We start from the raw sequence: 17,115 nt of genomic DNA, 5'->3' as shown, positions 1-17,115 counted from the left end.
TTATTTTCTCTCCAAATTAAGTAGATTCAGTGAAACAGAATTTCTTAAATGAAAACTGCCCTTTAAGTAAAAATGAAGAAAACAAAACTTGTAATAGCACACACATTTGTTTCCACAAAGCCTTTTTAAGGAAATACTCAGCAGGAAGTTAGTGAAGTTTTTGCTGAGCTACAAATTAGTATTTAGTTCAAAGGAGATAATCACACTGCTCACTTCAGGCTACGTTGAACATCTATCTTATTTATGAGTTCTGTATTGCTTTCTAAACAATGTTTTTTCATCCACAATAGATGTGATTCAGGATATGATAATTAACTCTGTAAGAAAGATTATATGATATTATTAAACAGATGATACGAGTACCTCCATAAGACATAGGCGTATATAATTAGTACAGCAGCGCTGTCTAAAATGATCATCAATATTACATGGAGTTTACGCAGAAAGCAGGAAGTAGGAGGACTTTTCAGTATCTGAAAAACTAAAAGGAAACAACAATAAGACTGGAAAAGAAAATGTTCCATGCAGTTGCACTGGCTTTAGAGCTTAAGAGCGTAACTTCTGGTCTCCAGATACTCATTTCTGCAAAAAATGGTACTTCTATGTTATATTTTACATACTGATCTTTACATCTTTGAAGTCTGCATCTTGAACAGGAGCCCTTTGACACTGTCTTTTACTTGTATGAGGATAGGCAAGGAAAGGAAAAGATTTCCTTTAATCCCATACTAGAGGCACTTAGAAAAGGCTCTCTATAACAAGTCAGTGCAGCTGAGCAACAAACAGTAGTGTGTGTGTGTATTTATAATGAACTAAAAATTAAAAGAAACAGGCTGGTTCTAAAAAACGCAAGACAAATCCAAGGGAAGTTGGCTGAAGGCCAACTCACATCTCACCTGGATGTTTATTTATATGTGCCTGCTGTTTAATGATAATTTGCTTCAGGGCAGGATGCAAATCAGAACTTCTTTTCAACTCTTCCTTTACTAGTGTGTTCTTTCAAATATTTCTGTCTCTAGTCAAGTAGAGAAAATAATTACTAATGATAAAGGTAGGGCAAAAGATGTCTTATTTCATGAGTGTTGAAAGTTCTTGAGAATGAAAAGCTGAGAGGATTCTTAATCAAGCCCCAAATCTGGAAAGTGTAAAATGAGGAAATACTTTACCTATAGATGGGGATTTTCAAGACTCTTACCTGGATTAATATTTCTTGAGCTGTATCAGCCTTGTATTAGCTAAAAGGTCATATTGGAAATAGGATTGGTCATTTCCTTCTTACGAATCAATACAATGTTTTGAAAGAAATTTAGGAATCACTTTCTATGCTTAATATCGATGAGAAGACATTAGAAAATGTTTACGCTATAAAACTGATTTATGCACTTGTTCCACTGCTGCATCCTTTTTTTAAAGTTACTATTAAAAACTCTTTTTTTGCAAGTAGTATTAATGCTGGGAGAAGTCATTGCAGATAAAGCAAATTTGATCTTTATTTTTATATTTTCAGTAACAAGGTAAAGAATACTTTTCCATTCCAGTGTATGGCTTAGCTTAGTATGCTTCAGAAGAAAATGTATTTATTTTTAAAGAAATATGGGAAAGATTGCCGCCTTTTACTTTGCAAATGCTTATTTCTGTTTACCAAAAGGGATAATAAAATACATTTTTGCATGTAGAGTGCTACCACTAGGGGGACTAAGCAGTACAAAGCTAATAGTTTTCTCAAATCATCTTTATCCAACTACTTTAGGAGATGTTGCTTATGAAATATCGGAATACAGAAAGTGAATGAAAATAATGAACTGAGCCTTTTTACTTGCTGTTTCTTCTGACTTCTTTGAGCAATTTCAAACGTGGCTGGATCTACTGATAGGAATTTGTTCTTCCAGCAGGGGTTTTCGCTGAAGTCAATATGGTGTTATATGGGCAGAAGGGTCGCTATTGATAGGGTTTAATAGAGAACAGATATTTTAATCTCTGCATTGGATGAGATTGTCACATTTTAATAGCCAGCTTGGCCTAGATTTATCTTACATCCGTGGATGAACTTTATAAAGTGAATGACAATTTTTATTTACATGTATGTGTTTATATATGTATATTTATTATATACACTATATATACATATATATGTATGTATACATATAGTGAATCCAATTAAAACCTGTCTCTGCAGTCCCATTAACCTGCCTCTGCTACCTTTTTCAGGTGAAGTGCCTAAAATTGAGCAAAGCACAGAATTAGATGTGGTGGCAGCGTCTATTGTGTGGCCAGGTTGCAATGTGCTGGGAGGGCAGGTGGGCTGCCTTAACCCATGGCGTAACTGCCTACTGGAGGCAGTGCCCATGGGAGCTTCCTTGCTCCCAGCCTAATGCTTTCGTTAATGATGTCTTTTGGAAGACCAACTGCAGAGAGTTTAATTTGTATTGTAAAAGTACAAAATGAAAATCAGATAAATGGAGAGTTTAAAATTATTCCTGGCTTTTTGATATGATGTGTACAAAACAGATGCCTTCATATGCACAGCATGTTTGTCTGCACGTGAGAATGTGCTTGCTGACACAGCCACACAAGGGAAAAAGACGCTTTCTCTGTGCATTCTTTCCAAAATCTTGGTATGCAACAGGCACTTGATATGAGCAGTGAGATATATTTATAGCAAATTGCAGTCTTTTCGCCTAGTTCTGTGTTCTCTCCATAATGGACACTCTTGACTTCAGGATAGCCCTGTGTTTGCACAGAAGTGAATGTGCCCAAGACTGAGTGAGGTCAGATTTAAAAGAGAATATATTAGATGTAATCAGACAACTGTAAGTTTGCATCCTTCTTTCCTTCATCACTATCAGTTACTTTAGAGTCTGGCTTTGACAAGCAAGTTTGTGGGCTAAGCCATAACAGAAACCAGAAGCTCTTATTTGCTGTTAGCAGAGTTGTAATCAGTACATGTTTGTATTTTATTGATGTGGATACTAGATTGGGGTCACTGTACTGCTTTGTACAATTTAGAATTGTTCCTGTTAGTATATCCCCAAACTTATTTATGTACGTGTTTTTCTTCCCTAGCAGCCTGTCACCAATTAACTGGCCGTACAGTCTGGCCTCCCTTCTGCCCTCTTGTCCCTTGAAGCCACTTTATCGTGGATGCTCCTTAGTAGTGAAGATCTGAAATCTGGAACTGCACTTACTGCAGCACAGACTACCACTCTGTGTCCATCAGATTTACAGGATTGATTTTGCTTTCATATTCTGCATGCCTGAGTATTTTACATACAAAAGCTAGTCTCAACTGCCATGATATTTGATCGTTAATGCTTCAGTTTGACCTCATTATACATGAGCCATTATACTTCCATTACAGATTATGTGTGAAGCTTTGCTTGTTTGAAGTGAGAACCTATCAGAGTAAATGAATACTTAAACATATTTGATATTCTTTAAAGACAGTGGGAACCGCATGCATGTATCTAATGGCAGAGTCCATGGAGGGAGTTCCATGAAGGATTGTTTTTAAAATGTTGCCATATCGTGGCTTTTTCACACTCATGAATGGCTAAATATTTTTATTGTCTGCAGTTGGCCTGCCCTCGGCTTTTTAGCTTTTTAGACACTCCCTTTTCTCCCTCATTGGTTTTGAAGAATGTAGATGGCTTTGCTGCCAGTTCTATTGGTAGCAGGTATCTCAGTGAAGTCTACGTTCATGGACCATTATTGGAATGGTGGCTTCTTGTACTCATATTTAGATGCTGCTGAACTTACTAATAACAATTTAATGTATATTATATATTACATGCCATAATGTGTTCATTGATGTTTCAGTTAACATGCAAAGCCTCATAATACCTATGCATTCAAAAAATAATAATAATTTGGATTTTAGCAGCTGAGAGAAATGAAGAGAACAGTAACAATAATGTTTGGTGATATATATTGGGATGTGATTTAATGTTCATTCAAACTTTACTATATTCCACATACAAAAAGTAGTGCCTTAGGTTTAGTAGAGGGGTAAAATGAATTTTTACCATATTTTATTTCAGTAAGTCCTAACATTTCTAATGTTATTTGGACCTGTTTCTTTTAAGGTGATGAAATCAGTTGGATAAGGGGAAGAGAAAATTAGGAATGGTGTTCTGATTTGCTGGTGGCCTCTGGTTAAACCATCCATTCAGCAGGCTGACCTGCTGAAAACGTACAGATGGCACAGGGAGTGAGATCAAGCCTTAAAATGCTTTTCTGTTAAATCTAGATTTAGATGAATTTGAATAATGAGCACTTGTGTCAGCATGTTCTGAAGAGATCAATTCGAATTTTTTCCTGCTTAATTCGCAGGATTACTTTTCTCTCCTTTTTCTTCATGTCACACTTTGGGGGCACATTACTCAGTTGACCTGTCAAAAACATTTGAATTTCCCAGTACTTCTGCTCTTTATCTGATAAGGGCCTACTCTTGTGGAGTGCAGAGACATCAGTGCAAAGTCTGTTCACCACTAAAGCGCTGTCAGGCTTAGTGAGCACGCAGGAGGAAATAGGCCTTGTGTTCTCTGTGTACGACAGGGTAAATTGTCCCAGTTGTCTGACACTAACCAGCTCACCTTCCCACCCAGTCTGTGTCCCTATCCTGTTGAAACACTGTTCACACCTGTTAGAAATACTCTGTGTTTGTTGTATGGGTGATACTTAATTTTAATGGAATCGCTAAAATGCATGACTAATAGAAGGAAATCTCTTACGATCTTTAACTGTTGTGTATTCTCATCTTTTTTTTCTTCCCACACCATCTCACCTGTGTTCACCTTCCTTTGTGTTATGTCTATTTTAGATTGTAAGCTCCTCAAGGCAGGGAACTGATGCTTCTTAACTGTCTGTAAAGCACCTTTTATAACTGTGGTGCTCTTTGAAATATCAAATTCTAATAAATATTAGAATTTATTCCCAATGAGTTAAAAGTTTTTTTTTTAATGTTTTAGCAACAGCAAGGGCAACAGGCCCATGTGACACCATCTAAGGAAGGTACTCAGAGGACTGGGGGTAACTGTGTAAGAACCTGTGCATTGACAAGTGAGCAGGGTTGCTGTTTGGCTGTCCTTCAGTGTTTGACTGCTTTTGCAAATTGCTGTTGCTGGTGTAACCTGCACAACCATCCTTCATTGCTTTCTCTTCCCGTTGTCTTTGATAGCAGCACTCCCCTTGTCAGTTCCCTCATCATCAGTCCCGTATGATGTCCTCTCCGAGCAGCTTTGAACACATCTGCCACGTGACTGTTAATTCAGCTGAAAAATTCCTCTCTTACAATTCCATAAGCGCTGCATTTCCTCCATCTCCTCACTCTGTTCTGGGTACTCCAGACTTACGACTCTGAGGACAGCTGAGTTCACTGTACTAACACTCTGTGATTTTCCTTTTGCCTGGCTATTAACATGGGAGAAAAACCCTTGTAAAGTGGTTTCCTTCACCCCCTAACTTTCTTCTCTCCCAGCCGATTTGTTTTCTGCTGTCAACTTTGGGCTTTCCACAGCTCTGACATGCCAAGAAACCGATACTTCATGGCTTTAAAAAGAAAAAAAGTGTATAACAACTGGGCTGAACCTTTTGCTGTGAAAATTGCATTTTAATCACCAGGAGGATCTGGGATTTTTTTATCTTTTTTTTGTTACACAGTGCACATCCTCCAGCAGTCAGTGGCAGGGATGAGATGCTGTGTATCAGGTTGCATTAGGAAAAGGTTCTGGATCTGTCTCTGTTGCACCCAGCTTCCAAAGGGTTTGTTTGTGATGAAATCATGTGGAGTGCAAGAATTTACACAGATGGAGAGAGACACAGATTGTGCCTAGACACAGTCTAGGTTCAATTACGTGAATGAAGTTGAAACATGTACAAGCAGGAAGATCAAAAATTAAAGATAACACCATCTTGTTTATAGAGATCCTCTTAATCCTAGTGGTTTTAATCGGTGACCAAGGTAAAATACTGTGCTGTAGATACCCTTCCAGCTGGAATGTAAAATCTGGGGGATGGAATTGATACTTTCCTTTTTTCATGTATTGTGCATCCTGGTCTGAACACGTGAGGTTGGTATGTCCTGTGGTGATTCAAGCCATACTAAAACAATTACACAAGTTCTTGCTAGGATATTGTAATTACGTACCGTGCTGTGGCCTCTAGTTCTGCTTAGGACACATTTGCAGGTAAATCAGACATTGTCTGTGAGGTAGACTTGTATAATGGTGGGTGGTTGCTCAGGGCTTGTGTGTGTCTGAGCTGGGCCCCCACTGTAATGGAAACACTGCTGTTGGGTTCTGTGACCTTCGGACACTCTTCAGACACGTGCAGCAAACCTTCACCGCCAGACTGCTTCACTGTGCTAGACCCCTACCACTGGGAAGGGTTTCAGATACATACCTACAAACCACACGGGAGAGAATTTAAAAATGCAGAAGAAATAATAATGTATTTTCCATAAGGTTCTCCATAAGGTTTCCATAAGGTTCCCCGGCACGTACCTAGTTCATTTTTAGATCAAAGAACAATAAATTTGCTCTGTGGAGAAACTTTCTACAAGGAATTACATGGACGTTGCAAACTGAGGTCATGAAAAATAATTGTCATTAGCAACACTAATAAATTAGTCTTTTTAACGTACTCCTTCCTTCCTTCCCCTGATGCCTGTAGGTTATCTATTCAGTCACTGTTAAGGAGGTAGATTGCCTTGTCATTAAATGTAATTGCTCTCCTTGCAAAATTAAATGTTGTAGGTTTATACAAGTATGAAGCGCCTTCCGTGAAACTTCAGTGTGCTAATTGCAGTGCACACATTTCCTGGTGCTGCTCTCGGCTTTCCTTTTTATTTCTCAAAACACAACAATAACCTCTTCCATAGACTATTTGTTCCTTTGTGTAGCATTGGAGGAGCCTCTGTTCTTTATGCCCAGCCAGGTTGCTCACGCTCTAAGCTGTAACTCAGATTGTTCATTGCATGGTGAAGGACAGGAGCAGAAATTTAATATTTGGTGCTACAAAGTAGGTTGTTCATTCTCATTTGTGAAAAATAAAAAAAAAAAAGGTAAGCAAGAGGCAGCAGCGTGATCCTGCAAGTGATTTAAAATAGATCTTTATAAGCCTTTGAGTATAAATCCTCACTGACAACACTGCAGAAGCGGTTACGGGGAGAATTAAACAGGGCTTTTCCCTTGGTAAGGTCTCTGGTACTCTTTTTGATGTTTGAGAGAGATTTTAAATTCTTCTTTGTTTTTTGAGTGTTAAAAAACGAGCTTTTTCTAGTCCTCTGGGAAGATGAAAAGCAAAGATTTGAGTGTAGTAGCAAAAAGGTCTGTAATAGCAATGACTCTAAAAGTCACTGTAAAATCAGACTGACAGCAGATTGTCTGATAAAGTCTGCACTATATAATACCTATTCGTTGCAAAGCCTTTGTCTAAATATCCACTTTAAAATATATCCAGAGAAATGGTTGGTAGCTGAAAGTCTCTGAGAATACCCGGGGGGTGGTGGGCGGGGGAATCTTTGTTCTGGTCTGAAATTTGCATAACATCGCAGCATAAATAGGCATTGCAATAGAAAATGTTGTTTTATTGTATTTTATTTACCTTATCTGAGAGAGTGGATGGGGAAATAACTAAATACGGCTAGGAAGAAATTAACAGTTATTGCAGGAAGTGTTTTGTAAAGTGGAAATAAAGTAATGCTCAGAGCTACCTGCAGTTCTTTTCACATTCTGCATCTGTGAAGGTTCCCTAAACTTAATTCTAGTTAATGCTAATGGCTCAATAGTGGAAATCATGTTAGTCTCCTGTTTAGGCAGAGATAAAGTGATAAGAAAGGATATCAGAAATCCTGGGTTAAAAAGCCAGCTCATCTTTAGGCTAACTAAGCTGAGAATCCTTTTTCCCCACAGTTAGCTGTAAGTTAACAGAAGCAGAGATAAAATCTCCAATTAGTTACTTAAAAGTATTGTTTTCCCTTCATTTAAAGGCATAACCTATTTTTAAGGAACTGCTGTATCCAAGCAGAGGCATTGTGTTTTATCTCTTCCTCAGTTAAGGACCACTTCAGTCCAGTAATAATTTAGAAAATCTCGCTGGAACTCTGAGATAGTGATCATGGAAATATGTAGAAAAACTGATGGCGGGTGCTCTGGTCATCCTGTTTGAACAGGCTGAAAACACGAGGCAGATTGTCACTTCGGTTCAATTGATGGAGGTCTGGAGAAATGCTGTTAATTCCTTCAGAATCACCTGAGTAATGGAAGATTGATCCAGTAGGTGTTACAACTCTGCAGGCGTTAGGGATTAATATGGTTACCATGTAAAGTTATGCATGCAAGCCGCAAAGGATGGTATCAAAGAGAGAACATTTAATAAAATCCATAGAAATGTGCTCAGAATGCATTAGGCAATAAATCTTGAATTATGTCTACAGCAACCTAAGCTTGCAAACCATTCTTTCAAAGAAGTTCTTGAACTATTAGACTCACTTTTTCAGTTGTCTGCATATGTCTGCATATGTCCATGTAATTCAGCACTTCCCTAGTGTGTGCTTCCAGTCTCTGCACTAAACTGCAGAATATTAGTTTGCAAACTTTGCTGACGTGCTGCTCAGACAATTCATATCTGGTAAGGTTGGGTTGTTAATGTGTTTTGGGGCCTTCCTTCCTAACATCCAAGGTTGAGCTAGCAGTTGATAAAAAAACTTGTTGTTGTGTGTCTGCATTGCAGAATCTTCGGCCTCAGGAAAGTCGGACTGTGTTCAGTGGCTCCGTCAGTATCCCATCGATCACGAAGTCCCGCACAGAACCAGGACGATCAATGAGCGCAAGCAGCGGGTTAGCAGCAAGTAAGCAAACAGATCTGTTGGTCTGGGGCTACGCACAAGTATTTGAGGGAAGAGCTACCTTCATTTGTTTCTGTCTGTACAGCCGCTAGACAGGTTTTTCAGACGTGATGGCTGACTGTATTCCCGTTGAGGGCAAGGACAGCGTTATAATCTTGCTTTCAAAGGAGCACATGAATGAGCAGCTAGCAGTTTGAGAATCCCACATGAAATATGTCACATTTCTAAAACTGCAGTTAGAATTAAAATGGCATTCTTACCCTTGGGACTACTTTGATGCTGCTTAAGTGTTTTAAATCATTGACAAGTTGTTCACAAGTTCCATGGTTACTGTTTTTGTTGCTGAACTGCCTAGAGCTGTTGCTGCCTCTCTTGCTGCTGGTGCAAAGAGGAAGCAGTAGAAAACTGGCTGCTGGTATGGAAGTGTTGCGTTGCACTGAATTGGAAACACCTTTCCTAGTGCTGCCATGCTACCCTGTGTGCCAGAGTCAGCACAGGTCACTGTCACCAGGCAAGTGATTAAATAAGAGAGCATGTGAAAACAGCTAGCAGAAGGCATGTATGTCTGCTGTAATCTGTATGTGCTGGTGTGACCCTACCCGCTCCCTGGGGAGATGCAACTGTAACAAGGCTGCCACCACAGCAGTTTCTTCAACTGCTGTCTTTTTAGGGACATAGTGACTCTGTCTGTGCTGTGTAAAGTGTGCTAATACTGACACGCCAAGGGAGGAACCAGAGAATCCCTAGAAAAAACTGTATCTGGCATCAGACGAGATAAAAGCCCACATCAACTGCAAGCCACGAGCTGAGCATCTTGGGTCAATGCTGAAGGAAAACAGAAATAGCTAGAGAAACAGCTAACAAATTTCTGGTACCTTGACTGGGCATCTGTAACGCAGCTTAATTCCTCCACGTGTTTTAGGATCATCTGCACAGAATGGCAGCGCCTTGCGGAGGGAATTCTCAGGAGGTAGCTATGGAGCAAAGCGTCAGCCGATGGCATCGCCCTCAGACGGCTCGTTGTCCTCTGGTGGCCTGGACCAAGGCAGTGATGCACCGACAAGGGACTACGAGCGAGAGGTGAGTGATAGCATAAAGAGGAGGAAATCGAAGCGTGTTGATAAAGATGAGGAAGGTAAATTATGCCATGGGTTTGGTTGGTGTAAGAATTTCTTCACAGAGAAGGCCGGTCAAGCATCAGAATAGGCTTCCCAGTGAAGTGCGAGAGTCCCCATCCCTGGAGGTATTTAAGGGGCTTGTGGATGTGGCACTAAGGTACATGGTTTAGTGATGGGACTTGGTAGGTCAGGTTGACAGTTGGACTTGATAACCTTGAAGGTCTTTTCCAACTTAGATGATTGTACAATTCTATTCTAACTCTGTTCCTAGTATATAATGTGTAGAAAATTCTCTTTGCACTCCTTATCTGTAGATACAGGGACAGTGAGGTTCCCAAAAATACTGGCCCAGTAGACTAACAGCTTGGTAGCAACGTCTCACAGCTTGAAGTGGTGATACTGCTTCTGCCCTTTATTTGCAGACTTGTAAGCCATATTAGCAAGTATTTCACAGCAGGCATTTTGTCATAGTCGTCAGAGTGCCTGAAGTTAATGAAGTAATTTAAGAATTATCATATAATAATTTCCTTTAGAGCAGAAACTGGATTTAATCATTTACATTTTGTGCAAAACAAGACTACAATTATGATAGGATGACAATCCTGCCCAGTACTAAACTCAGTCCCTCCAACCAGGAATGTTTTACATAGGAGGGTTCAATCTGAAGTTGGCCAGCAAAACTTCACCAGCCTATTTTCAAACCAAGGAATGAGAAAATTAGAGATCACACAGGCTTTTCGTGGTACAGAAAGGCAAGTGTCAACCCAAACTCAGGTCAGATGTATTTGCATTCTGCTGTACTCAGGAAGATCTAACTGGAGTAACTTGATCAGGATCATTTGAATTAATATTCTGGGAGCATCATAGAAGAAACTGTGATAAAGTGCGTACTGTGAAGAGCATCCCAGGCTCTAAGCTGCAAAAAGGCAGGAGCTATTGTAGCTCACAAGCAACTTGGAGTTGCACACTCAGGCTCGTGAAGAGGCCCTCGTTAATGTGCAGACTGCAAGAATCCCACAGGTGTTGTATCCTTATATCAGCATCAGTTATGCCTACTGTAAGCAGCAGATCTGACAGCTTACTCTTAATTCCCACCCCCTTGCCAAGAAATTCTGAGTAAAGAAAATTCCTCAATATTTTTGGACACAAACAAAATATGTGCAGGCCTCTGAATCTAGTCACCTGTTGCTCAGACACCCTAAGTCACTCAGACTTTGTGTTGTTACTTACTGGTGTTTTCCTGTGTCTCTTGGCTGCAGGACTCTGACTCTCCAAGACACTCTACTGCGTCGAACAGCTCCAACCTCAGCAGCCCTCCCAGTCCAGTTTCTCCTCACAAGACCAAGAGCCTCTCCCTGGAGAGCTCTGACCATGTGAGTTGGGACTCATGAACTGCTTCAGCTTTCAGATTCGACATCACAGCAGCTTGCTGTCCGCTTCACCTGTTCCAGTTCCCACCTTCATCATCTTAACCCTCCCCATCGCCCACCTCAGTGATCTGGGAGTGGGCTAGAGAGGCTGGTCGTCTTCAGCACCGTTCAGCACTGCCTCACCCTCTCTTCCCCAGATTTGACAGCAGCAAATGAGCAAAGCTAGGGTGTTGGTAAATACCAGATGCTGTTAGATTTGTATTAGTATTTGTTTCATTTTTGTGGTTACAGCTGCTTTAAAGACATATTTATCCCACCCCCCAATTCCCTCAAAAGTAGCTTAAATAGACCAGACCAGTGTCAACAGGAGAAAATTTAGAGGGATTTTTTTTTTTCATGCAATAGCTTGTTGTACTGTACAAAAGTAGCACAGAGACCCCTTCCCCTGCATGGGGAACGATCAGTATGTCAGAGGCACATAAAAGCTTTCAGCCACCACATTTGAATGTCAGTCTGATTGTTGCCAGCAAATCCTTATTGATTAAGATGATGCATATTTTACTACCGTACAGAGTTTAAATAAATACACAGATGTTAGAGTAAAATATGTATGTATATATTTAAAAAAACAAACAAAAAAATACAAAAAAAAATTGTGTATGCAGCAGAAGATGGATGCTTATTTAAGAGAGCCTTTAATTTAAGATTTGTGTTGTCCCTGTTTTCATGCTTGGTGATATATAGACTTGCAGGCCTGGCCTAAAACCTTTTGCAGGACAGATATTCATTTACTCATTTTGCGTACCATTTGCTGCACTGCCAGGAGTCCCTGCAGTACTTTCACATTTCTTTACTTCTGGCAGTAGTATAGCTGAGGCTGTAATTCCTGCTTTCACGTTACTCCTCCTTCTTTGCAAAAATGACAATGATTGGAAAGCAACCCCTGCCCTGAAAACCAAGGGCACCAGTCAGCCATGCGGCTGCCCTGGTTTCTTTTGTGCTAGCTGTGCAGCTGAGATACCTTACGGCATGCTATGGTAGAGGTCCTTACAGCAGCAAGGGAGCTCAGTGCCGCAGGATTCAGCAGGAAGACTGCTTCCCTGGGTCAGCCTTTGGCCAGGTTTAACTAGGAAGGGAGCAGCCTTCTACATCCCTTTCATCATCCCTAAACAGAAAACTGTTACCGTTGTTACCAAATACTAGTTTATAATACACCAACCAAATGAGTGCTCTTATCCTGAAGCTAGCCGTCGCTGGCTGTGCTGTCACTGTAGCAATGAAGAACCTTGAAGACTGACCTCATACTGTTCACACTGTGGTCATCGAAGATGCCTAGTCACCCACAACTGCCATGCTGGCAAGGTTGGTTTTCCTCTCCCATGCTGTGGGTTTGTGCAATTTGCAGTTGTTTCTGTGTGCTCACCTGCTGTTTGGTTCCAGTAGCAGTTCAGGAGGCCAGAAGGTATTGCAGTGAATGATAGAGCCCACTGCAGCTGCAGAAATAAGTAAAAAGCTGAAGCTGGTCATGCAGTCAAGAGAATAACGTGAGAGACCGATGTACAAATGTATGGTAAGAGCAGATGTCTCATCTCTTCAGTTAGCAAGGCAGATGTGTTTTTCATTTGGGAGTGTTCAAACAAGCCTCTTTGCTCAGTAGTATTGTTGCTGGTGTTATACTATTACCATACTCGAACGTGTAAGGTTTTTTTGCATTTAGAATACTGTTTTTTTGGTGGGTTTCAGAAGCTTGCTATGGCTCTTAAACCATTACATATTCTTGCGGTCAGCAGTGATAGAGTGTTTCACCCACATAGAGATGTTTGGAGTTTTCCAGTTTGTGTCTTCTGTAATGGAAGTTATAGGTAAGTTCAAACTGTGTACAGTAATTTCCAGGTATGATCTCCATGTGAAACAGGGAATGAGACACAGATCATTGCCTGTACCATTTTATCATGCTGGGTCTCCTAAGTAAGATTTCTCTTTCACTCTGAATCAAAAGGCTTGTCAAAGTTTAAGCTCATTAAATACTATTTTGGGACAGGAATTCAGTATTATTTTTAAAACCATCATATCAAAAACCTGTCTCTTTCCCCGATTTGGGATTTTCAGAGTAGCAAGATGGTAGTGTGTGGTTTTGGTTTTTTGTTTTGTTTTCACTTCAAAGCTACTACTTTTGCAAGCCTGACATTTAATATTAAAAGCTTTGGCAAACAGTTAAGCACTTGACATTAATTCCTTCCAGAAGAGGTTTTCATCTCTCTGAGGGACAGATAGGCAGGGCATTATTGGCACTATTGAACTCCATGTCTGCTTCTTTTTAAAGGCTGCATATTGCTTCAAGTATAGCCACTCCTTTTTTCCCCCAATCTCGTCCTGTTGGTGAAGCATGGCCACACACTTTTCAAAGACTTTGCAGACTAGTTTTGTATTTACTGTATGTTGTATTTAAATATTAATGTTATTTTGCTATTCAGAGAAGGCATTTAAACAGCAGTCATTTAAGACAGAGCAGCCTGTGTGACAGGTCCCCTGGGAGAGGGTCACAGCATCTTTTTTATGCATTTATTTTTTTCAGTTGAGCTGATGTTCTACATGAAAATGGAACCCAAAGAGCCACTACGCAGAACACAATTAAATGCCTAAAAGTGCATGTTTGCTATGTTACAGCACCTGAAAGGTATTGATAGCCCAAACTGACATTTTCAGGCAGAGCAGAGGTCAGCTGTGTTAGAACACTAAGATCCACAGGACAAGAGCTCCACAGGCCTATGCTGTTTGCACACCACAATTTTTAAGCTTTGGCAGTCTCCTTTAGGATCGCTATGTTTAATCATTTGTTTGGTACTGTGTATTTTTATATGCATCTGTTAAAAAGAGAAACAGAAACTGTTCTCTCAGTTGAAACACAAATGACCACATCACTTACCTGAAAGGAGAAAGGGTGTCCTAGGACTTGAATAGTTTTTATACATTTGGGGGCCATTTGATTATACACAATTTTAAACCACGCTCATCTTTTTTGTTGTTATGAACACTGAAAACAAAAGCATACTGTAGCTGAGCTTTTTGAATACTTATTGGCTAGGAAAAGCAACTTGGTCATTTGAACTGTTAAAGACTTTTGCCTGGTATCTTAAAGACAGTTGTCTCTTAAGGCTTGATGTCTCTTAAGGCTACTTTGCACTGTAGCATTGTTTCAACTCCACAAGTAGAGGGCTGCAATTTGTCCAGGGAGCTTAAAAATCTCCCCCCTTTATTTTTAACTGTAGCATATGTTCTGTGTACACAATATGTATCTAGCTGTTTATTTCTTTTTGGCTGAGACCGAAGGTAGCTTGCATTTATGACACTACTTAAACATATGGGTTGTTGGTTTTTTGTTGTTGTTGTTTTTTTCCTCTTTTATTTTGGTGGCAACAGAAGATCTGAAGAGTCAGGCAGCTACTAAGGACTCCAGGTTACAGAATGAAAAAGGTTTGGTCAGTAGCTTTCCCCTGCACGTGCATGGACATAGGCATGTGGCTTTCCACATTTCATGAACCCCAAAACAGGGTTATAGTACTTTCTTCTCTGTTGTACCTGACCTGCAGAAAGCAGCCGATGGTGTCAAAAAACATTCCTGTTTCTGATGAAGTAGCTTCTTTTCCTCTGGTTAGTTGCTGCAGCTTGTTATTATGTACGTTTTTGTCCATTTTAACAAGTTTCAAAACTAAGTCAAAAATGTCTTTGATTTAATTCTTATAAAATTAACAGCCAAGCATGTTTTCCTCATATATACAGCAGAGGGGAGTAAAGGGGTTTGTCGTACCAAAAAAAAAAAAGTCCACATAGTATTTTTATGGAAAGAGAGGTTAACCACACCTAACTGTCTCACAGAGTGTATCAGCCTTTCAAAACACTTGAACTATTAAGAGAAAAAGATACTAGCATCAGCCAGACCCTAAATGACAGGACAAACATGCTCTTGGGTAGTAGTTTCTTGTTCAATTTTGTGTATGTTGTTTAGCTTAAATGAATACATTAAGGGCAATGACCCATACCTCCTTAGCCTGAACATCAGTGGCACATTCAGCTTCTGCAGTGTTATTTTGTTTGTTTCCTCATAGGAGTCAGTTCCTTGGAGGAAATGAGACATTTTTTCTGTACTAACACAAACTGCACCCAGCTGCATGCTCTGTGTTCATGCTGTATTTGCTAGATGCCCTCAGAAACACGTCTACTGCAGACTTTCCATTCTAAATTCAAACTTGACTTTGTCTTTCTTAAATGCAGAGGAAAAAATAAGTTATACTAAGCTGTGGCTGGAAAGACTCTCATCCACAAGGAAGAAATCCACAAGCAAATCAGTGTTGGTATTTCAGAGCAATTATATCTGCCTTTTTATGTATGACAGTTTCATTTATTTAAAAAAAATGTTTAGGTTTTTCATTGTAATATCATTGTACAGTTTTGCATGGCCTAGATGTAATCACTTTTGTGTTTTAGAGTATAAAAGCTGACAAGTGTGCGTGCAGGGGAAAGATTCTGCCTTTTTTTTTTTTTTTTTTTTTGCCTCTTCTCACTATTTTGTTTAATGCCCTCAGTGTTGTAGGGGACATTGTAAGAGATTCTTTGCTACAGAACAATGATGTAGATTCTTTTGCACAGAAATATTTAAGGTGGAAAAGTCAACAATGTAAAAATGACTTACCACCACTATTTTATGTCGGTAACACACTTAATATTAACCTACTTTGATGTACCGCAATAAAACAGGGAACTGTTAGAAATGCAGATGGTTTGTCTTTTTTTCCCCCCTCACATCTCTCCATGTTAAGGTTTGAGGAGGAAATGCAAAGGGGAATAATTGCGTTCTAGAAGATAAGACCAGCACAAGCACACACTTGGAAGAAAAGCAGTGGGTACGCAATTATAGATAGCTTTAGCAGCTTTCAGACAAATTTAACAGAACCTTTTTAAAAAGGAAGTCAGGCCCCTTTATGGTTTGGTATATTGAATTTTAACTGCACTGCTTGTGACCACCTTCTCAGGTCATTTGTTCTGTGTTGGTACTTGTAGTCATTGTTTCTGAGGTTCCTCCTTGATTTAGTTATGTGTCAAGTGTTTCAGCTGCCCTAACCTAGGAAGCTGGATTCTTTCTTATGTATGTCTGAGCTACCTCCTCTAAAGTGCTTGTCATGCATCGGAGAATACCTGCAAAGTTACTTTGAGTGCGTCCTGACCTGGTCTCACCTTCGACCAGTTCCTCCACAAGCCATGATATTTTCTCCACAGCTGAGACTGTTTGTTGGGATATCTTCCTCTTCGTTTGTTGTTGTGTTGGTAATAAGCTTAGCTTTGATAACAGCTGTCAGTCCCTCCCTCCCTCCCTCCCCTCACTTCTACAGCAGGAATACTGTGCTGTTGTTGGTCCTGTGTTGCAAGCCGTGCCACCCAGCATCTTATACAAAAGATCTGCGGTCACACCAACAAGTATATAATGAATGTCATCTACCTGTGCTTACTGGAACTGTAATGCTCTTCAGTTATTTTGTTTTCCTTGCAAGTATTCTGGACATACTGGCTGTCAACCATCAGAAACTTTGCTAGTATCCTTGACAGCTTTTTGTACCTTGCTTTTTAACATAAGCATTTAACATCTCAATCCATTCCACCGTTTTTACAGCTGCAAGGTCTAGAACCAAAGGAAAAGTAAATAATATATACCAGAACGCAAAGCACTAAGATAAGTTAGTCCATTAGTGAATTAAGTTAAGCAGCTTTATGCAAAACTATTACTTTG

General features: G+C 39.9%; 1 protein-coding gene across 5 annotated transcripts in view; it reads left to right on the top strand.

The window, feature by feature from the left end:
* Positions 1 to 16,102, top strand: part of CDC42BPA (CDC42 binding protein kinase alpha) — a 162,086-nt gene extending 145,984 nt beyond the window's left edge. For 4 of the 5 annotated variants that reach the window (XM_083831229.1, XM_083831227.1, XM_083831230.1 and 1 more), the window contains 3 exons: positions 8,731 to 8,848; positions 9,768 to 9,925; positions 11,223 to 16,102. In XM_083831229.1, the coding sequence (XP_083687355.1) occupies positions 8,731 to 8,848; positions 9,768 to 9,925; positions 11,223 to 11,354 (408 nt within the window). In that variant the 3' untranslated portion in view covers positions 11,355 to 16,102. Of the gene's footprint in view, positions 1 to 3,063; positions 5,312 to 8,730; positions 8,849 to 9,767; positions 9,926 to 11,222 lie in introns of those variants that run through there. The other variant, XM_083831231.1, reaches the window with a different exon arrangement.
* The last annotated feature ends 1,013 nt before the right edge of the window (positions 16,103 to 17,115 follow it).

Source organism: Anser anser (assembly GCF_964211835.1).
Source record: "Anser anser genome assembly, chromosome: 3".
Classification (NCBI taxonomy): Eukaryota; Metazoa; Chordata; class Aves; order Anseriformes; family Anatidae; genus Anser; species Anser anser.
This window is presented reverse-complemented; position numbering and strand designations above follow the sequence as displayed.